This window comes from Egretta garzetta, unplaced genomic scaffold (assembly GCF_000687185.1).
Source record: "Egretta garzetta isolate BGI_Z169 unplaced genomic scaffold, ASM68718v1 scaffold211, whole genome shotgun sequence".
Taxonomy (NCBI): Eukaryota; Metazoa; Chordata; class Aves; order Pelecaniformes; family Ardeidae; genus Egretta; species Egretta garzetta.
In genome coordinates, this window is record NW_009258673.1 from 923,772 (window position 1) to 946,507 (window position 22,736).

A 22,736-nucleotide genomic window follows, 5' to 3' on the forward strand; every position below is an offset into this window, starting at 1 on the left:
CCTGGTAATGCTGGCAAAAAGCTTTAAGGAAAGTATTTGCTGCAAGGCTTTACACTACAGTTCTGTGCATCTGTCTTCCTGCTGTTTCAGTAGGGAAGCTGGAGTAGATGTGCTAAAGGAAATGGAAGGATTCTTTATAGAGGAATTAAAAATCTTTCTAGGCACGTTGGCTCATAGTTTGGTTTTGCTTTTGGATTTCCTTGGTTAAAAGACGTATGTAGCAATAGCAGATTAAAGAGGACTGTGATTTTTTTCAGCCCTGTAAGAGCTTTGATTGTGCTTTCCTAGAAGTTGGATGAGAATCTGTTTTGACCGATGCATGTGAATATTCTGGCTTATGTTAAAAGTGTTACCTCAGCAGTTTGGTTTTGAAGGGCCAGGTTCAACTTTCAGTTTGTATTTTACACTTACTATGGGAATTCATTTGGGGGAAAAAATCACTGCATAATATTGAAAAGCTCACTGAGATAAGGACATCTTGTACAAATATCCTGTTACTTAAAGGGCACTGAATGTTCATAGTACTAAATAGGATTTCTAAACAGATGGTCATAATTAACATAAAATACATCCACAGATAGAGTCTATTTGGTGTTCTAGTAATTATTTCAATGGTCCGATACTTTAGCATTAATTAAACTGTAGCACAGCCAACAACAGAATTGCAGTAAAGAGTTACTGAATTCAAACATGGAGGGGAGATCTCAGCTTCCTCAATCACCTTTTTTCCATCATTGAAGAAAAAAATAGAATGTTAAACATGTAATTAAAACATTTGTGTATTTGCATTTCTAACAAGCTGCTAGGAGAAGCTTGTTCATAGCCTTGAAGTGAACGAACTGGTCTCTAGGTTGCATAGAAAGTCAACATCATTGCACATTGCAGCAAAGGGTGGGGCTCTGGCTCTTAGGTGAAGCTGTGGATTTAAATCTTCACAAGGAAAGTTTGAACGTAAACGGTTTCGATGAACTTTTTTGGCCTGTTATCTTTTTCAAGAACATAAGTTACATGAGATGGGATGTCTTTCAGAACAATTTCTATAAATCCGTATTTGCTTTGGAATAAATTTTTGTAAGCGATGTGCATGGTACTGCTGCACGGAGTGAGATGTTTCAAGAGAAAAGGCTTAGTAGCAAGCCAACTGAAGTTATTGCTTGCTTTATCATAAGTTCTGTCCTAAATACCTGGATTTTCAACACAACAGAGATTTTCTCACTGTGTGTGCACGGAAGTAGAGTTGCATTGTGGTGTAAGGTAGAGATGTGAAAAGCAAAATTGAATATAGCCATCTCTGCCCTTGAGTGCTCCGGTGCATTCTTGGGAGAAAAGGGGGAAGAAACACAAGAGAATCATAAAACTAAAACCTCACATTTTTCTAGTGTTTTCTTATGGTTCTTAAATTTTGTTAATTGATTTGTCTTTTACAGAAAAAGTGTCTTTAAAAAAAAAAAAAAAAACCAAAAACCAAAGCTATGTTTAGTTTGGTGTCTGATTAAGATCTGCAGAAGGAAGGCATTGTTCTACTTCACTTCAAATGGAAGTAATATTTTAACTCCCTCCCTGGGGGGTGGGGGGTGAGGGGAATATATCTGTGTCTTCTCCCTACCCCAAGCCCATTCTAGAACCAGGGAGTGCTTTCAGGGTTTTGAAAATTTGAGGTTAGATGAGATGGTATAAGAGATGGTTACTATGATTCATGCCTTTACACTTTCTGTGCCAATAAATGTCTTCCTATGCTAAAGGTGTATTTAATCCTGTGAGAAGAACTTTAATGCCATTTATTGTGGATAGGTTTGACTTCAACTTATGGTAGTCTGCAATAATTCAGTTTGTGAGCCTTTTCTGGTACAAACTCACAAAGTTGGGGTTTTTGAGTACTTCAACATAAGGATTTGGTTTTATTCTGTAAAATATTGAAATGGTGGGGTGTTTTAATTAAAAATCATTCTAAATTAGCAGAAAGCATGTTTTAAATACTCTGTTATTCACTTACAGCTGCCAAAACATAGTACAGTGAAATAATGGTCTGCTAGCCTGCTAAACAAGTGTCCAGCTTCCACAATGCCTGTGCAGGCAGCTCAGTGGACAGAATTTCTGTCCTGCCCAATCTGCTACAACGAGTTTGATGAGAATGTGCACAAACCCATCAGCTTAGGTTGCTCTCACACTGTCTGTAAGACCTGCCTGAACAAGCTTCATCGCAAGGCATGTCCTTTCGACCAGACTGCCATCAATACAGACATCGATGTGCTTCCTGTAAACTTTGCACTCCTCCAGTTAGTTGGAGCCCAGGTATGATTTAAGCAGCTCTTTGTTTTGCCACTTCATGTTATTACCATTTACATGCCAGTTGCAATATGTGTGCTGATCTTTTTCCCTCATTTTAGTCCAAAAAATGGTAAGACATTTAGAATGGTAAGATATTTAGAAGTCCATACATGCTCTAAAAGCAGCTACGCTGTTTTCAGGACCATCCTCATAAAATTAAAACATGTTCTAGTTGTAAGCTGAATTTTGGTTTTAAAAGGCTCTTGAACTGTGACTGGAGAAAAATACCTGTTAGGAAATAGCCAATTATCTGTCACAATTTTCATTAGAAAAGTGAACCTGCAGACTACACTTGTTTGTCATACTCTTGCAAGAAATCTTGCTTCTACATGTCACATGTTCCAAAGTAGGTAGCTGTTTAACCAAGTTTCAGAAGTGTGTGTGTGTGTGTTTTTTTTTTTTAAACCACACATGATGATGGCTTTTCAGTTGCCTTTTCAGACACTGGCTAATCAGGCCAGGAACGCTCCCCGTGCTGTCTTGTAGCGGTGGCAAAACAGCGATTATATAATCAGTGCTGCGCTTTATGGAGACTAAATAAGTCTGTTCACCTTATGCTGATTCATGTGCTTTTTCGTATTACTCTTGCTCTAACACTTGGGTGATGCAGTAAGAAGATGCTTTTTACTTTGCTTTTTAATGTCTTATCACATGCCTTGACACAGTTACTGGTAATAACACAATGTCAAAGTGGTTTTGTTTCTCAAGTTCACATGGTCCTTTCATTTTTCTTTTTTTTTATTTCTAAGTTTGTGTCAGATCACTGCCTTGATCTTAAAACATTCATTTTCCTGGTCTCCTAACTTCTTGAAATGTCTTTCAAACAATTGAATGTATTATGACTAATACTCCTTCTATTTTCACTGTCTGACCTTGTTACTCTACCTTGAGGTTTTTTTCCACCAAGTCAAGTTTGCTAGCTCTTCTCTTTGAAGATTTCAGCATGCCCAAATTATGCTTAAATTATTTTTTTAACTTTGCATTTCATTTTTTTCATATTTTCTTGCCAGTTAATTTTGTCTTAACTTCCCTTGTGTCTCTGTAGTAAACCATGCTGATCTTGTACACTGATCATCCTCTCAAATCTTGTGTTCTTCATTTGTCTTTTAAGTACCTTCTCATTAGACCTCGACCATTGTTTTCTGTCCTACCTTTGTTCTTAATGTGTTGAGTATTAGCAAAAATAATCTTTCATCACCCTGATCCTCATCTTGAGTCCTTTTTGTTACTCCTGATTGCTTTCTACATACCTTGGGTGGGCCCTGTCTTTTGCTTCTCAAAAAGCAGTGTACATCTGCAGTGTTATGTAATTAATAGTAGTGATGTTGGTGCCATCATAAGCATATCAGGTAGGCCAGCCAGGTGTATGTAATCCTTCTCCTCCTCCTCCCCCTTGCATTTTCTTAGGTACCTGATCATCAGACAGTAAAACTGAGTAATGTAGGAGAGAACAAACATTATGAAGTAGCAAAGAAATGTGTTGAGGATTTGGCGCTCTACTTAAAGCCATTAAGTGGAGGAAAAGGTGAGTCTCTACTGAACAGCGGAATTTTGATGTAGCTTACTTTTAACAGCATTGTGTTTTCAGCACTGATTTTAGGCATCAATGGGATAATCCTTTAATTTTTGTAATAAATTTTCCCTTATGTCTTTAAAAGCTTATTTGCACCTGTGACACTTGATTTTTTAAGTTTATGAAATACTCTTTAATATTACTTCCCTGGGGCTAACTTTGTACTAAAGCTGAACGTTTCTCAAACAATGGGTTTGATGTCAATTTAAGACTTTAATTTAAATTATTTTTGATAATGAATTATACAGATTTGCCAAAGAGAAGGGAGGATACCTGTGACTAGTATCCAAGTCCTAGAGAAAGACACATACTATTAGACTTTTTTTTTGTTTGTTTTATGCAGATAATTTTATCAGATTAGAAGCAATAGTTTGCTTTTTCTTGCTTTCGTTGAAGGTGTGGCAAGCTTGAATCAGAGTGCACTGAGCCGTCCAATGCAAAGGAAGCTTGTGACGCTGGTGAATTGTCAGCTGGTGGAGGAAGAGGGTCGGGTTAGAGCTATGAGGGCAGCTCGATCACTGGGAGAGAGAACTGTTACAGAACTGATCTTGCAGCACCAAAATCCTCAGCAGCTTTCTGCCAATCTTTGGGCTGCTGTCAGGGCACGAGGATGCCAGTTTCTAGGACCAGGTAAAGTACCTGCAGAATCTGCAACAGTCTATTTAGCTGTACCTTTTCTTAACACAAAAAACATTCTTTGGAAATTTCTTTTGTTCAGTTAAAGATGTAATTACTTCTGGTTTTCAACTTTTTGCCAGGGAGAAAGAAGAAAAAAAAAAAAAAAGGCTACAAGTTAGTAAAATCTGCTGGTTTAAAGTTTTGGGGTTTGGTGTTTTTATCCCCTTAGTAACTGTTCTTTGAAATTGGAGGAAGTATTTAAAAAATCCTGGCAAAGAAGAGTAAATAAGCATGCTTTCTGCAGAGTTTGTAATGCAGCGTAACTAACGAAGGCTGGTTGTACTGCTGCCTCTGATTAGAACTGGATACTGCAAATGCTCTCTTGTTCATACGTCAGCTGTAAATACAATCAGCCTATCTTTAGTTGCAGCATGCTTTTAATTTAAAATTTATGATGATCCTGTTTATATCTTTGATATAAACAACAAATTCTTAGTTATGAGTTAGTAAGAATGTTGCTAAAGCAAGCACAGAAATGAAAAGGAAATTGTGTTTAAACTGGAGGCAGTCCTCTCTTGATTCCAATAACTGATGATAGCATTGTTGTACTGTTCCCATATTTATTTTATACAGTTTAATTGTGTAGCATTGATGAGATGTCCAAAACGACAAGGGCTTACAAGACTGCACAATGGACAAAAGTATTAAAACTGCACTACTGATGTGTTTATTACTGAAAACTAGTCTTAGCTCTTTAAGTTGTTGTGCTTAGAGTGCTTCTAAATATTATTTCTAAACTAGCAAATTTCTAAACATTTACAAAGATTTTTCTTATGATTAGTGAAATGAAAAGTAATAAGGAATTATGTTCAAGATGATTCGGATGCTCTTACTTATGGTGTTAATATGATAGCCTTGCTGTTTTCTGGCAATGTATTTCACTTCCTATCTTTTATTTTTGTGTGTTAAAGCTATGCAAGAGGAGGCACTGAAACTTGTATTACTGGCACTGGAAGATGGCTCTGCACTCTCGAGAAAAGTTTTGGTACTTTTTGTTGTACAAAGGCTAGAACCAAGATTTCCTCAGGCCTCTAAAACGAGCATTGGTCATGTTGTGCAGCTACTGTATAGAGCATCGTGCTTTAAGGTAAAATACCAACATTTGAAGTTTGTTACTGTGAACTAGTGCAGCCCCAGAGAACCTGACCTGGGATTAGTATCTTTCACCTTTAAAATGTTACATAAATTCAGTTTCTACACATTTGAATAATATAGACTGTAAGATTTTTATCTAGAACTTCCATGAAGTAGTTGTTCGGTATTTAAAATTCCCTGCAAAAGGAACAAATGGTCACATGTGGAATTGGACAGAATAGATTCCGAAATGACTGCCCTCATTATTAACTGCTGCCCATCATCTGGAAGTTAACTCCTCTGAAAGAGACGTGAAACCTGACTCTGTAGGCACTCCTAGCCTGCATCAGGAAGAAGTGAAATGTTTTAATATAATCACTTTTGACATCATTTAGATTTGTAAGAGTAGGCCATGGCCAGACGTGCCAGACTGGCCTGGGTGCCCTCAAAGATTAGAATCCGGTCCCAGCATTCCAAAGAAAACTTTTGGAATACTGTTGTCCTGGGAACTTCCCTAGCTCCAACACCAGGCATGAGAGGGGGACACCATACATGGAGAGTGCTACCAGCCTGAGCTCCAGCGTTGTGTTCCAACACATTTTTCTCTCTCCTCTTTTTCTTTTGTCTGTATCTAGCTGCCTTGCATTGAAGACCCCCTTTATTTTTATATATATAGGGCTGGATTGTTTAAAATGAATATTCCCATTCTATATCTCGAGAATAGTGAAAAGTTAATTCCGTGGGTCTCTTTTCTTTTTGAATTGCAGTTAAAAACATGATTATCACATCAGTAAACATTAAAATAGTGAGACCTGTTGCTGCCTTTTGTGATGAATGTCTTGGGTAACCTAAGAGTTTTACTTAACACTTATAGTGGGCTCTCAGTTAAATATTCTGTTTTTTAAATATCAGTATCTTCTCTTTTTTCCCTTCGTATTATTTATGTCACTTCTAGACACTTGCCTGTTTCTTTAAGTCATTCTTTAATATTGGGTAGCAAAAACTGCTAGTAGAACTACTATCTTAACTGTATCTTCTGCGAATTGATTACTTTCCTAGTTGGAAATAGTGGTGCTGGTATAGTTTTGCACTTGTGATCCTGTAAAAACTTGAAGAGCTGGCTGTTCTGCTGGGGCACTGCTAGCTAAAAGGATGGATGCATGGAAGAAAATTCAGTATATGCTAAATATACAAAAGCAATACTGTTGTGATTTGTGCTGTGTGTGTTTTTTCTGATGGACTTGGAGATTTTTTTTTTTTGTTAAAGGAGGAGTATTTAACTCTTACTGTTTATTAGGTCACTAAAAGGGATGAAGATTCTTCTCTGATGCAACTTAAAGAAGAGTTTCGCAGTTATGAGGCTTTGCGGAGAGAACATGATGCCCAAATTGTTCACATTGCCATGGAAGCAGGACTTCGAATATCACCAGAACAATGGTCTTCCCTTCTTTATGGTGACTTGGCACATAAATCACACATGCAATCCATTATTGACAAGGTTCGTCAAAGGGATGATTTTTAGTATCTTTGTAGGATTAGATTTGACTATTGGCTGTTATAATAAAAATCCAAGAACCTCTTGAATTAACTTTTTGTCTTTAGTCATACCAAATATTTGTTAATACTAGAATGAAGGTTTTGTCCCCACTGTAGTGTATTCTTCATATGAAGACATTTTGTTTTCCAGTAGTTTAAGTCTTAATTCCCTTTTTGTGTCTTATGATGAAGCTTCATAGGGCAGATTCTGAGCTGAGAAATTAAATTTCTCTCCACTGATACTCTCTATATGCCATCTGAAGACACTATGTATTGCATTTAGGAAACAGTTTAATGAAAGTCTTTTTAAGATTAGTAGTTCACAGTTGTAAGATGCAGCACACTAATGCTCGCTTTGTTTTCAGCTCCAATCTCCAGAATCTTTTGCAAAGAGTGTACAAGAATTGACAATTGTCTTGCAGCGCACGGGGGATCCTGCAAACTTAAACAGGCTGAGGCCTCATTTAGAGCTGCTGGCAAACATAGATCCAAATCCAGGTATGCAAATCAAGCTTTTAAAATTTTTCTTGATATTTTTCTTATCCTAATAGTTTACTTTGCTAGATGATAACCTCTATTCCGATTCCCATTAATTAACATAGTACGTCATAAAATCTTCTTCGGGGCTCTCTGAGCTCTGTCGTAGTGGTTGGTGTTTTGAAGTGCTAGAAGTGCCTCTTATGACACTACTGGAATTATTGACAGAATGACAAGCCTGTTGTTTTTAATAATTTTAGATGCAGCATCTCCAACATGGGAGCAGCTGGAAAATGCAATGGTCGCTGTAAAGACTGTGGTACATGGGCTGGTGGATTTCATTCAGAATTACAGTAGAAAAGGCCATGAAACTCCACAGGTAATTACATTCGATTGTTGCATTATATGTCTTAATGTACATTTACTGAAAGATGCAACTTTGAGAAATTACTATTGATTTGAAATATTTATGGCCTTTTATGTGGAATAACTGATTATTGTTACTTACTGCATTCAGGTTTTGAGAACTTAACATTTCTGAATATGGAATGCAGCAGGGCTTGCTGTAGTGAGATCTGTACAGTGGCATAAGTACTTAGACCATCAACAAGAATATTTCCTTACTTTTCTGATAAAAGATGCAGAATGTAAAAGCATATTATGGATGTGTTTGTGTATTTTCAGCCTATTTTTATGTAAACATGTATTAAATTGTAAGTGGAATGTCTTGTGTGTGTTTGGTTTTTTTAAAGCCACAACCAAATAGCAAATATAAAACAAGTATGTGCCGAGACCTTCGACAGCAAGGGGGATGTCCAAGAGGAACAAACTGTACGTTTGCTCATTCTCAGGAAGAGCTTGAAAAGTGAGTGTGGGAGACTTTTCTTTTTTTTTCTTTTTTTTTTCCCCCCAATTTAAATCCAAGCAATCTCCCTAGAATTTTGAAAATGCTTTCTTCTGTACTTTCATTCATTCAGAAGGATTTGTGCATCTCATGAAGTGACAAGTCCTTACATGAAATTGAAGGTACAGCAAAGCAACTGTAAATTAACTCCAAGTTTATTTTTTATTTTAGCCCATATGAAGTAAAATTTTCTTTCCTGAAACTGAGTCTAGGCTTAGCGTCTGTCAGGGATTGGTTATATCACCTACAGGAGAGAGAATGTTAATTACATTTTGATTGATTAAGGAATAAAGTGAGTTATTTAAATAGTATGTAACATACGCAGTTTTCACCCAAATCCATTTTGAAAGAACTATAGAAATCAATCTTCTAAGGGGACAGAGATGATCTTTGGTTACAAGGAAGACATTGATATTCTGTTTACAGATTGCTGAAGATAAGCACCAGTTTAAAGTCCTGTAATTTTTGGATAGCATGTTCGCCTCAACTGCTTCCTTTTGCTAGTTTTACAAATACATTAAACTGCACAATAAGCACTTTTTAAATCATCTGTCTTTCGTGTGTTTGTACATGTATTTGTTTATAGATACCGCTTGAGGAACAAAAAAATCAGTGCAACAGTGAGAACATTCCCCCTTCTAAATAAAGTTGGCGTAAATAGCACCGTCTCAACCACAACAGGAAACGTAATTTCTGTCATAGGAAGCCCTGAAGCAACAGGGAAGATGGTGCCAAGTACTAATGGAATAGCTAATCTAGAAAGTGGTGTTCCCCAGTTGATCCCTCGCTGTGCAGACACTTCCTTGAGAGCTTTGGAGAACACCAAGAAGGGAGGGAAGACTGGAGCCAATGGCCAGAATGTTTCTGGATCCCCTACAGAATCACTACCTGAAAAGTAGGTAACTTTTTGCATAAAGGTAACGAAGCACAACATTTTGCTTTTAGATAATCATGGAGTTTGTGGATGGCAAACAATAGATACTGAGTTGTGGTCCTGCATTGCAGTTGTTGCTGGTACTCGCTGGCTACAGAGTTGTGTAGGATCTTGCACTGCAGTACAGATATTATACAAAGTTTGTGGATTCAAGTTGTCAGAGCCAGTGTCACTTGTTTTAGCTGTTGAATATTCCCATGCAATATAGATAAAACAGTAAATCTCTCCCTTTAATTTTTATTCTGTTGTTCTCAGCCTGGTATTTACTTACTATTGGGTTATTAACATAAAAATAAAACAAAAAAACTTGCACTCAAAATTTGACATTTCCTGAAGCCAAGAAGGTGCAGCTAGTAGGTAGTCCCTTAATAATCTTTGAAAGCTTCTCGTTTGGGCGTTTTCCCTCAAAAAAAATTTTAGATACTTCTCCAAGAAGTACTCAGCCTCTAAACAACTTTTCAAAGCCTTTGTATTTACCAGGGTACACTTACAAGTGGTATGTAAGTTTCTGGGTACATACCAAAACATTGATATATGCTTTTGAGTTCTCTTAGGAGAAAGTCTGAGATGTTGTGGTTTAGCCACAGCTGGCAACTAAGCCCCACACAGCTGCTTGCTCACCTTCCCCCGCCCTGGTGGGATGGAGGAGAGAATCAGAAGAGCAAAAGTGAGAAAACTCATGGTTTGAAAGAACGGTTTAATAATGGAAATAAAATAATAATAATAAATTGTAATGAAAAGGGAAATGGCAAGAGATAGAAACAAAACCTGGGGGAAAAAAAAAAACAAGTGATGCAACTGCTCACCACCCAGCGACTGATGCGCAGCTCATCCCCAAGCAGCAGTCACTGCCTCCTGGGCAGCTCTCCCCAGTTTCTATACTGGGCATGACTTCATATGGTCTGGAATAGCCCTTGGGCCAGCTGGGGTCAGCTGCCCTGGCTGTGCCCCTGGCAGAGCAGGGGAAGCTGAAAAGTCCTTACCTTGGTGTAAGCCCTGCTCAGCACCAACTGAACCATCAGGGCATTACCAACATTCTTCTCATCCTAAACCCAAACCACAGCGCTATGCCAGCTGCTAGGAAGAAAATTAACTCTATGCCAGCTGAAACCAAGACAGATGTAATAATCGTATCAATTTGGGGTATGAAAAATAAAATTCTAGAGGAAATTACATGGCCCAAATTTCCACATTACGTGGGAGTGTACATGAAGAGATGACTAACTGAAATAAGTAAAGATCTGCTTAATGATTTCTTGGTAATCCTTTTCAGTAAAATTGGTTCTCCACCCAAGACTCCTGTAAGCCAGGCAGCAGCTACCTCAGCTGGTCCTCCTAATATTGGAACAGAAGTTAATTCTGTGCCTCCAAAATCCAGCCCGTTTGTTCCTAGAGTACCTGTCTACCCTCCACATTCTGAAAATGTTCAATATTTCCAAGATCCCAGGACTCAGCTGTCATATGAAGTTCCACCGTACCCGCAGACAGGTGAGTGAGATGAGCCCTGAATTAAAAATAGCTCTGAACTTCTCTCTAGATAAGCCTGAATGCTGAGAAATAACTTTTACCTTAGTTTTGTTGATTTTTTTTTTATTTTTTTTTTAAATACCAGCTGAATCTTGATTTAATGGAATTCTAATCTGGTCTGTTGCTGAGTATGGGAGGGAACTGTAGTTTGCTCCCAGTGTTGGTGGTTCTTGTCTTTGTGTTCTGTATGTTACGCAACTTGTACCTCAGCATCCAGAAGAACTTGAACCTCAAGGTCTTCCATCTACTTTTTCCTTTGTTAGCATTTAATTGCATTTATTTAGGCTTGCTCACCTCATGCCCTATCCATGAGGGTATCCATAGACAGGATTCAAACGCAGAGGCATAGCATGCTTCTATTGTGAAGCAGTACTACTGACGTATAAGTAGTGCTTGCTCAAATGTTTTTTTGAAAGGTTTCAGTCATCTTTTTAGGTTGCAGTGTGCATGTTTATATTTGAGTAGACAACTAGGTGTTATAGCATCAGGTCATTCACAAGCTCTCAAAACAAAAGGTAGAGGTGTTCAGACAATCCTCTCCAAAGAAAAAAGAAGCAAAGTGTGAAATGATTATTTATGGATCTTTGGCATTATTTTGTTTTGTAGCAATATAGCTTTTTATTTTAGAGAGAACTATTTTAACTTCCTATATAAAGTGCTTAAGATGCTGTCTTTTCAGTTACATAGTTATACCATAGTACTTGGGAGCAATGGCAGAGAAACTCCATTTTCCAAACTGGGTCAAGGTGGTAAAGGGTCATCACTACATCTGCAAATGTGGTTGTCATATGTGAAGTTATGTTCCACAGAAATATGATAGGGTCAGTAGCAGGTTTGTAAAGCGTAACTCTTCATTCTCTAAAGGTAATTATCAACACTATTTACAGTTTTAGAAGGTGTAAAATTCTGGGTCATTTGTGGTTACATTAAATATGCCTTTTTCCAATTTTTAAGGATATTATCCACCACCTCCAACAGTACCAGCTGGTGTGGCTCCCTGTGTTCCTCGCTTTGTGAGGTCCAATAACGTTCCAGAATCCTCCCTCCCACCTGCTTCCGTGCCATATGCCGATCATTACAGTACATTTCCCCCTCGAGATCGACTGAATTCTCCTTACCAACCTCCTCCTCCGCAGCCGTATGGACCAGTTCCTCCTGTCCCTTCTGGAATGTATGCTCCAGTTTATGACAGCAGGCGCATCTGGCGCCCACAGATGTACCCACGAGATGATATTATTAGGAGCAATTCTTTACCTCCCATGGATGTGATGCACTCATCTGTCTATCAGACATCATTACGTGAGAGATACAACTCTTTAGATGGGTATTACTCTGTGGCTTGTCAACCTCCAAACGAGCAGAGGACTGTGCCTTTACCAAGGGTAAGTGAGAGCCAGAAAGGGAGGGAAGTAGTCTTGGTTCTAAAGGTCATTACTGAAAAGTTAGTAAATAATTAGCATAGACCTCTTCTGCTTATTTTGGGTTACAGTGATCAACACGTGACCTGGGCAAAGTTCTTGTTTTGTTTTTAACCTTAATAAAATGGGCTTGTAAAATAGACCACTCTAACCTGGATTAAGACCAGAGCCCCTCTGCCTCTTTAATTCCCATGCATGTTGCTTGAATTAATTACACATTTAAGACTTGAGTTACTATACATGAGCCAGGTTCTCCCCTAAATCCTTGTGAAATTCTTCTAGGAATATTGGTGGAAGGTTACAGACCCAAGGGAATTTGGGGGTCCAAGTGTGTCCCCTGCAAGTATTTACCTTCTGGTTAGAGTATGATAGGATATACAGTCCTATATTTATTATTGCTAGGAGCCTTGTGGTCATTTGAAGACTGGTTATGATGAGCAAATAAGACGGAAGCCAGAGCAATGGGCGCAGTACCACACACAGAAAACTCCTCTGGTATCGTCAACCCTTCCTATGGCAACACCATCTCCAACACCACCTTCTCCTCTCTTCAGTGTAGATTTCAGCACAGAGGTGGGAAGCCAAAGAACTTCTTTATTTTCCCTTCCTGTTTCTGTAAGATGCCATTTAATATTTCTAGTAAAGATTTTCTACCTGCCATCTATTGTTTATAAAACTAATCTTCTAGCAAAAAGAAAGCAATATCTAACAATGAATGCATTCAATCTGATATTAAGGTGATGCTAAACATGACTGCGGAAGAAAGGTCAAGAAGTGAGGTGATTCAGTTTACCCTCACTAAAGGAAACGTAATTTTATTGAACTAGCTTTGTGAACTTCCAGGGTTTTGTAGAGGGAACAACAGTTGTTTTCCATTAAGAAGGACCTTCCCTTTTATGCTCCAAATGGCATTGTGACATGATGAGTAGGCTGAATCAAGCTGCAAATGCTTGTCAAGTCCCCAGGAATACATATCCCTTAGAAGTGGCAAAAGGCATTGGTAGAACACTCTGTACTTATGTGATAAGTTCTGTAAACAGGAATGGAAACTCAACAAATAGAAACAGTGTGGTTTTGAAGAAAAAAAAAAACCTAAAACCTTGTGATACTTATTTTCTATATGTGTAAACTGAATGCATTCAAGAAACTAGTTTGAGAACCACTGTGCCAAGCACTCTTTGCTGTGGTTTGACAGCTCCATTGATGATATTTGAGGTGTTAGACTGTGATTATTCAGAAAAGGTCTTGTAAGGTACTTGAAGTCTCTTATGGGTGCATTCAAGGTAGATCAGGATTTAGTCCTTTTCATCCAGGTTGGAGGGTTCTGACTCGTACTTCTATCTGCCACTGGCTTATACATTAAAGGAAAATGCATGGCTTCCTCTCAGTTTAATTACTATAGCTATTTGCCTGAAGAAAGCTGCCACTAACAAAGTGACACTGATTTCAGTCTCTCATCTTGGCAGACAAATAAGGCAGTTATTTGTAGTGGCGAAGCTTGCCCTTCTTTGACAGCTGTCAGCTATACTGGTTTAAAATTTGCCTGAATGGGTTGTGTTGTCCCTGAGTCAAGTCTTGAATACGGCTAGAACTCCTTGATTGACTTTTGAGATAATTTAATTAAATAGCAGTAAATGTCTTATTTTAATACTGAATTCCCTGTTTTTATTATTCACTGCTTATTTATTCCCTTTTCTGTAGTTCTCAGAGAGTGTCAGTGACTTGAGTGGAACTAAATTTGAGGAAGACCATCTCTCTCACTATTCACCGTGGTCTTGTGGCACTATTGGCTCTTGTATAAATGCTATTGACTCAGAGCCCAAGGATGTGATTGCCAATTCAAATGCCGTGTTAATGGTAGGGGTTTTCTGCATGTTATCTCATTAGTACCTGCTGAAGTGTCTTCTGTTTAGTTAAACAAGCCTTTTTTTTTTTTTTTTTTTTAAAGGTGATAGCTTCAATTCTTAATACTTTACAGTAGTTCTGCCCATTTGAAGTTGTCTGGAATATCTCTTCCCAGTTTTGTACATAACAATGCATTTACTTCAGTGACAGAATGTAGTGCCATGAAAAAAATTCTCAGATGTCCCAAAGAACTATTTTAATAACAGATCTCTGTAAATCAAACTTGTAGCCAAAATATTTTGAGTAGGTGGTCTGTTAACTGATAAGACTTCATTAATTTTAAATGTGTTCTATGATTATTGGAGCGGGATAAAAATTTTTGACTTACTAATTTTGTTTGTTTCTCTTCAGAATTCTTTATAAATGTATGTGCATGCACATATATCCTTACAATTTCTGAGACATCTAAAATAGTCTCATAATACGTTGCAATGGCAGGCTTGGCTGGCGAATACAGGGTCGCTGTGGCCAGTTCAGAGCAGGTGTTTCCATTGCAGAAACACGTTTCCTGTTTGGCGTTAAGTGCAATAGTTCATCCTGTATGAATGAATCACTGGTCTTTTCAGGATTCCAAGATTTGTTACATTGCCATTGTTTCAGAAAATCTTTACTTTGAAGTTAATCCCAAGAGCAACATATACAGAAAAGTTGAAATGCTGTGGACCCAGGATAATCAGCATGAACTTAATCTTGGCTGCTTTGTACCCACAGAGAATCTGTATGAACTGTTTTCCTAGACTACACCTCTTACTTGGTTGGAAGGCATGTTCTCCTCTAATAAACAGTTTAATGCCAACAAATCTGTGAAAATAAAATACAACGTATGTTTTATCACCCAATTTTCATGAGAGAAAAAAAAGCTAATTGAAAGACTTCAGGGAACAAAAACCATGTAGCATGAATCATGGAATACAGCTTACGTTTGGAGGGGTGAGAGCCCATGGTTTTTGGAGACTTTCTGCTATATAGTGTAGCAGGTTACCTTGATGGTCTATGAAAAAAGTGTAACCACATCTCATGCCAAGCCTTCTTTGATACCGCCTCCTTCAAGTATAGGAAAGGGTACTGAAGGACCTTAAAGCATACTGGAACTTTTTCTGCCTGGAAACACAAGCTTGGAAAAGCAAAATTATTTCTTCTAGCACTGGCAATAGCTTTCTCGTGGTCACTTTGCCATTAAAGGGCAATAGTTAATCACTGAGGCCCTTCTTGGCGCTCTAGCTGGACAGACTTTCAGCATTGTATTCAGCAGCAATAATCAGAAAGTTATGGGCCAGCTGAAGAATCTGAATAACATCAAATGAGTCCATGTATCTTCTATCTCTTAAATATGTAGGATTTGGACAGCGGGGATGTTAAAAGGAGAGTGCATTTATTTGAAACTCAGAGAAGGGCAAAGGAAGAAGATCCTATAATCCCATTTAGCGATGGACCGATCATCTCCAAGTGGGGCGCAATCTCCAGGTCATCCCGCACGGGTTATCACACGACAGATCCTATTCAGGCCACTGCTTCCCAAGGAAGTGCTACTAAGCCCATCAGTGTATCAGGTATAAGTACAGGCTTCGTGTGACAGTACAGCATACATCATGAGCATTTCATCCTGTTCATGCTTACTACAGCCATGAAGACGCAAAGAGCTAAAATACCTGTGTATCCCACTCTGAGAACAGAGAAGGTAATGGATGGTATCTTAATTTGTTACAGATTATGTCCCATATGTCAGTGCTGTTGACTCAAGATGGAGTGCCTATGGCTCAGATTCTACTTCATCAGCACGTTATGCGGAACGGTATGGACTTTTTTTTTTCTGAGTTGTGTTAAAAGCGTTTTCTTTAGCTTGCTGTGCTTCAGAATCCTGAATGTGGGGGGAAAACAAATCTGGAACTATTAATAGACTTTCTTAATTTGAAGTAACAGATTTTTTCCTATCCAGCATAAAGCCTTGGAAAAACTAGGTTAAAACTTGTGTAGTCTTTAATACTTAATGCAGCTAATAATACCCAATTACTAGCAATGTATCCCTTGAGAGACCTAATCAAAGAATCGGAGTCAGCCAAGCTGTCATGTCAAAATCTGCGATCATGAGTAGTTTCTCTCACGTTTTCTTGCCACATCTTACCCATATGTAAAATAAGGATGTTTGCTTTATATAATGCCTTGGGGTATTGTGAGCCCCAATGAAGATGAAGAGCACATTATCTTAGTCACATAGTTTCTGTCCAAAAATCTAATATGATAGACTAATGAAGTTTATGGGGTCTTTGATTCAGAGAACTTGTTTTTAATTCCTAGTTTTGCCTTCTTTCTCCTAAAGGGACAGGTTCATAGTTACAGATTTGTCTGGTCACAGAAAGCATTCCAGCACTGGAGATCTATTGAGTATTGAATTACAGCAGGTAAGATCAGATATTATACCATGTGGTTTCTTTAATTTAAAAAAAGTGATTTAGTAAAGTGACTTTAAATGAATTTTCTTAGTGTAGCCTACAGAAAATAGTACTGTTGACAAAATTATCAATAAGGATTAACTAGACTCTAGCACCACAACGCTTAGCACCACAATGCATAAGGACTTGTAATACACACTGTTCCATGGGCATCAGTAAGGCCATCTTTGGGAGAAAGTGGTGGTAGGCCTGATACATGTCAGCAAATGCAGAACAAAATAAATGCTGTGCATTAAAGGAACACATAGTTATCCATTTAGCAAGAGAACTGTTCTTTTTGTAGGCTGGTTTATTTTGCCATTTGACAGTTTAAGTGTAGTTGTTGGTAACTGATATGTTTCTTTCTATAGGCCAAAAGTAACTCATTATTACTTCAGAGAGAGGCGAATGCACTAGCCATGCAACAGAAGTGGAATTCTTTAGATGAAGGCAGTCGTCTCACCTTAAATCTTTTAAGCAAGGAAATTGATTTGAGGAATGGTGAGGTAAAGAAAGGGGTAATTGGGATGAAACAAATCTTTGAGGTTTTTTGCATATACATAAGTGCATGCATTTTAATTAAGAGTTAAGACTCTTAGTTTTAATATTCTCAATTACTTATAACACATTCTGTCCAAGTTAAGTCGCTGTTGTTGTTACACCCAGTTACTTCCCTGAGATCAAGTAGGTGCACCTGCTATGCTGTTGCTCCAGTCATCCATTTACAAAATAGAAAGAATGTGACAATCCATTTTCATGCAGTCATTACTCTTCATTCTACTTGTACATGTTATAAATCTAAACACTCTGCTAATGGACTCTACAGAAATTTCTACTTCAGTATTCATTTTATATCTCTGTTTCGGTACTTTAATGTGATTAGATTTAGCTTTGTAGCCTATGTTGTCTATGCCCAAAGTTCTATTTGTGTCTCACTAGCTCTTTTGTATTGTAGAAACATGTCCTAGAAATGCATCTTCTGTTTTCACTTTAATACTTGAGTGTTGTGTGAAGCAGGTGAAAAGCCAACTTGATATATTTTACAGAACATATTCTTTTTTTAGACTGATTATACTGAAGACTGTGCAGACACAAAGCCAGATCGAGACATCGAATTGGAGCTGTCAGCCCTTGATACAGATGAACCTGATGGGCAAGGTGAACAAATAGAAGTAAGTACAAAAACCTGTGTGTCTAAAGAGTTCACTGGGTCCTTTCATTAGTTATTAAAAAAACTTAAAATTTCTTTGTGAATTAGTAGATTATGTTGATAGCAAGGCCGTTTGGTTTTAGTCTTTGTAGTGACATCAAACATTTGCCTTATTTTAACACTAGGGGTCTCATACTTTTCATTCAGATACCTGGCGGTTAATATTACTGAAGGTAAAAACAGCTCACGGTTGTGTTCTTTGACATAGCTTTCAGCTTTCTGCTCTTTATCATTTGATAGCATTAGTAATGATGAGGAGTCCATTCCTTTCCCCTTAACCTCCAATGCTGAAACTGTAGCTAAGAATGTTTTACATTCAAGTTTACGTTTAAATGTGACCATTTAATGTAAACTTTGTGTTCACCTGATTCTCACAGTAAAGTTATTTAAATTATTGTAGTTCAGCGTTCCTTTCTTTTCACTACTACTAAATTGTTTGTAGTTCTGTGCATCTGCCCCAGTTTATTCTATGCTATTTCCTCCTTTGCTGTGCAGTCATAAAACATTCACACATGGAAGTGTTGGAGCGGGGCCAGAGGAGGGCCACAAAAATGATCTGAGGGCTGGAGCACCTCTCCTATGAGGACAGGCTGAGGGAGTTGGGTTGTTCAGCCTGGAGAAGAGAAGGCTGCGGGGAGACCTGATTACGGCCTTTCAGTACCTAAAGGGGGCCTATGGGAAAGATGGGGAAAATCTTTGTAGTAGGGCCAGCTGTGACAAGACAAGGGGTAATGGTTTCAAACTAAACCAGGGTAGGTTTAGACTAGATATAAGGAAGAAATTCTTTACAATGAGGGTGGTGAAACACTGGAACAGGTTGCCCAGAGAGGGGGTGGAGGCCCCATCCCTGGGAACATTCCAGGCCAGGTTGGACGGGGCTGTGAGCAACGTGATGTGGTTCAAGGTGTCCCTGCTCCTGCAGGGGGGTTGGACTAGATGACCTCTAGGGGTCCCTTCCAACCCAAAACATTCTATGATTCTATGATTCTGATGTTTGTTCCAGGCATTAGGATCAGTTGTCCCTTTTTTTTTTTTTTTTTTAAAGCATCATGCACTTAAAAGAAATTAAGGTTCTTATTTGGAACATATTCCATAATAAGTTCCAATACTGTCTGCAGCTCATTTGCTCTGCCTGTGGTGCGTGATGCAGTACTGTAGCATGAGTTGCAAATCGCCATTACATGAATGGAAGGACCTTTAGCCTTTCCTCTACCTCCAATTATTGAAGCAGCTCTCATCCTCTTTATTGCCTCCTTTGTGTTTCATCTGATAAACCATTTTTAGCGACTGATGTTTATACTACTCTTGTCATTCACTGCCATCTTCAAATAATTAGTTTTTTTCTTTTTTCCTATAGTAAACTGTGGTTAGGCATTCCAACAGTATGAAATAAAAACCAGGAGTCTTATGATGAGATTCCCATTTCCGTCAGCTTTATGTGGTGGAACATCTAAGGAAAATTTCAAGGTGGTAATGACAGTATTGATGGACATTTCTCCTTTTCTCCCGTAGGAGATTCTGGATATACAGCTAGGTATTAGTTCTCAAGATGATCAGCTGCTCAATGGAACAACTGTAGAGAATGGGCATCCGCTAAAGCAGCACCAGAAAGAATCTATGGAACAGAAGAGACAAAGTTTAGGTGAAGACCTTGTGATTCTGTGAGTGTTAGACAAAACAGCAGTGTCTGGCAGTGTTAGACAAACAGCAGCATCAGGATAGTTGAAGCATGGTTGTTTAAGGATGAACTACGTACCTACTCAGACTTGGATTAGACATCTGCATTGTGTATGCATGGTGAAGTGAGAAGAGCCTGTTAAGAAATAGAATTAGGTCACAAATATGAAAGTCACAGAATGGTACCATTGTTCATATGCATTGTTGTAATTGTACATACCGAAACGTGTCATGGCTGTTAAAAATACCTTTCACACTCAGTAAGCAAAAAATGCAAAAGTATTTTTATAGTTAACAGAAATTAAGAAAAACTTCAAGAGGTTAAATGTTGTACCCTTTGCACAGATCTCCATAGAGAGGTAGTTTTTAAAATACACTATTTTAGGTTTATATGTTCTGTAGCCTGTAATGTGTAATGCAGCCTTTGAAAATGAGGCAGACTGCATTTAACATCTTGAGCGTACCGTTCCATAGTAAGATGTTTAGCCTGTTGCTAAAAAATGAGTTTATGTCGGTATTTATTTAATGCACACAATTCAGTTTCGGATACTTGTGCATGTACTTGTTTAATATTTGTGTAACTTATTTTTCTCCTCAGGGAGGAGCAGAAAACAATCCTGCCCGTAACTTCTTGCTTCAGTCAGCCGATCACAACATCTGTTAGCAATGCAAGCTGCCTGCCCATCAGCACATCAGTCAGTGTTGGCAGCCTCATTTTGAAAACTGCTCACATTATGTCTGAGGATAAAAATGACTTTTTAAAGCCTGTTGCAAATGGCAGGATGGTTAACAGCTGAAAGGCATTCATCTTTCCAGCTTGTGACCACACCATGGAAGCATTTACACTAGCTTTTTATATATATAATATATATTATATAATGTATATTTTTTTTAAAAAAAATAATATTGGAGACATGCATTTCCTGTGGACTCTTTGATACTTCAAGCCCCTCTCGCATTAGCATTCTGAAGAAAAAAAAAAAACTTACTTTACTAGGGTAAGGCGTTCACTTTCCACAAATGAATGGAATTTGGACATTGTTTTACTTAAGCTTAAAGCAGCTTTTTATGAGTTTGTAGCAATCCGGTGCGGTATCTGAGCCATTCTTGTTTAAAATGGCTTCTGTAGAAAACTAACAACTCAGTTATTTAAACTAGCAGGATCCTACAATGATACATCTAGTGAAAGGAAGAACTAACTTATTTGTCTCTATTTTGTTTCATGAGAGAAGAACTTGTGTCTTGTTGCAGCTGCTTTTTCTTTAGTTGTGGAACTTTGCATGGAGTATTGTTTCCTGTTTGAAGACTGAGGGGTGGAGATTTGGACTTGAGACTTTTACAGGGTTAACACACCATTAGCTTTGCACTGCTACGTTATTTGCAGGTCTGTGGTGCAGTGCTTTGCTGCAGCTTTCTATTTCGTTTCCCCCCGCTCAATTTCTGCTTTAGTACTGTAGATACACATACACAGGCTACTTGTCCAGGTAAAGTTATCAGAAGTAAACCAAGTGCCTAAGTCCTCCAGCTAATGTACTAGGTATTGATTTCCCCAAGTTATACGTGAAACAATTTTCAACCATTTTGAGAGGTTATGCACTATGTAACAGCAATTTTGTGTTTTCTTTTTTTTTCCTTTTTTTATTAATAGTTCTCAACTTGGAGGTTATAGAATCCAGATGACTTGGCAAAAAGTATCAGGTGCTCTTGGCTTTCCTTTGAAAACCCTGTATGTAGTGTTTGCACTGACTAACAAGATGGTATTGCTGGTTTTTGTACTGTTTTGTTTTTAATTTAAACTAAATATTGGGAATTTAAGGTGGTTGTATTACCTTTTGTTAAATGTTGTTAATCATAATTTTGTATTCAGGTTTAATTTTTGCTTGTTCAGTGGCAACTTATTTTCAAAGACCTTGAAAATACAATAATATAGCATTATCTGACCTTGAGAGTACTGAAAAGTGTATGAATTTATGCCCTGTTAAGATGTGACTGAGAATCATATTAGACCTGTCAACTGAAAATTGCTTTTCATAAATACACATGAACTAGAGCCCTGGGCATATTTTTTTTGAGAAGCTTAAAAATCCTTTTTTTTTTTTGGTTTTTTTGGAAAAGAAAGCAGGACTCTCCTTCCTGATGATTACTATCTTCTTGTTTGTCCTCTTACTTTTCTTTGTGACAAGTTTTACATTTTTTTTTATGTTTTTATTAACTTCTGTGAAGTTGTTTACTCTGAAAATTGTACTGGAATATTTTAAGCCAAGCTGATCTTTCACCAGGTGTACTGCATGTAAGGGCTTTTCCTGCTAGCAAAACGCTTAAAGAGGATCATGTTACTGGTCGTCTGAGTTGTTATTTTACAAAATCACAGCTATGTGGTAGGTTAAGATTTTGATAACTGTTTTGTGCACGCTTCTGGGGGGTGGGGGTTGGCATTTCCCTGAGGGTTACTGATTAGACGAAGTAAATATTGGTGTTTGATATCTCTCCTAATGAACCTGTCCATGAAATAATTATGTTGTAAATATACCTGAAAATCCAAGGGTTAGTTTTGATATTCTGGTGTCAGTATGGAAGATCTTACACATCTATTTAATACTCAAATGTAAAGGAATGTATGTAGAAAAACAGTCACGTAGTCTTTTCTTAGTTTCCTTTGGCTGTTGCTATACCACCTCATAGCTAGGATTAGACTGATGCTTTATTTCACTTGCAACTTGAAGTGAATGGATACAAGAACCAGACCACCTTTGTCACCTTAACTTATTTCCTATTGATGTTAACTTTAACTTAGAATGTTAGACGTAAATATGATTGTTGTATATTTTATACCAAGACCATTCTGTAAATACGAATTTATATTACTTTTGAAATGCTTCTGAGATACTATTATTTGCTGTACAATGTAATTCCAGAACAGATATGCAAACAAGTATGTCTCTTTCACGGATATTTAAACAGTGAGATCTTCCATGTTGAAGGTGATGTAATTTTTTTAAAAGATTTTTAAATTTTAAATTGCTATTTTGTTACAAAAATAGAGAAAATATAAAGGTTTAAGAATTC

The 22,736-nt window shown here is 37.7% G+C and overlaps 1 protein-coding gene and 1 non-coding gene across 5 annotated transcripts in view; both read left to right on the forward strand.

The window, feature by feature from the left end:
• Positions 1 to 22,736, forward strand: part of RC3H2 (ring finger and CCCH-type domains 2) — a 31,355-nt gene that overhangs the window by 6,682 nt on the left and 1,937 nt on the right. The window contains exons 2-21 of one of the 4 annotated variants that reach the window (XM_009648831.2): positions 1,996 to 2,292; positions 3,736 to 3,853; positions 4,298 to 4,531; positions 5,491 to 5,666; positions 6,951 to 7,151; positions 7,555 to 7,687; positions 7,927 to 8,045; positions 8,419 to 8,531; positions 9,157 to 9,465; positions 10,778 to 10,992; positions 11,986 to 12,413; positions 12,852 to 13,022; positions 14,151 to 14,306; positions 15,691 to 15,904; positions 16,062 to 16,146; positions 16,672 to 16,753; positions 17,155 to 17,289; positions 17,848 to 17,955; positions 19,506 to 19,654; positions 20,269 to 22,736. The exon at positions 20,269 to 22,736 is cut by the window's right edge and continues 1,937 nt beyond it. In XM_009648831.2, coding sequence (XP_009647126.1) covers positions 2,062 to 2,292; positions 3,736 to 3,853; positions 4,298 to 4,531; positions 5,491 to 5,666; positions 6,951 to 7,151; positions 7,555 to 7,687; positions 7,927 to 8,045; positions 8,419 to 8,531; positions 9,157 to 9,465; positions 10,778 to 10,992; positions 11,986 to 12,413; positions 12,852 to 13,022; positions 14,151 to 14,306; positions 15,691 to 15,904; positions 16,062 to 16,146; positions 16,672 to 16,753; positions 17,155 to 17,289; positions 17,848 to 17,955; positions 19,506 to 19,654; positions 20,269 to 20,467 — 3,576 coding nt within the window. In that variant the 5' untranslated portion in view covers positions 1,996 to 2,061 and the 3' untranslated portion in view covers positions 20,468 to 22,736. Of the gene's footprint in view, positions 1 to 1,558; positions 2,293 to 3,735; positions 3,854 to 4,297; positions 4,532 to 5,490; positions 5,667 to 6,950; positions 7,152 to 7,554; positions 7,688 to 7,926; positions 8,046 to 8,418; positions 8,532 to 9,156; positions 9,466 to 10,777; positions 10,993 to 11,985; positions 12,414 to 12,851; positions 13,023 to 14,150; positions 14,307 to 15,690; positions 15,905 to 16,061; positions 16,147 to 16,671; positions 16,754 to 17,154; positions 17,290 to 17,847; positions 17,956 to 19,505; positions 19,655 to 20,268 lie in introns of those variants that run through there. The other 3 variants (XM_035888578.1, XM_035888577.1, XM_035888580.1) reach the window with 3 other exon arrangements.
• On the forward strand, positions 7,354 to 7,463 carry LOC118451662. Its single transcript, XR_004841180.1, has one exon. It is a non-coding gene; the product is annotated as a small nucleolar RNA SNORD90 (small nucleolar RNA).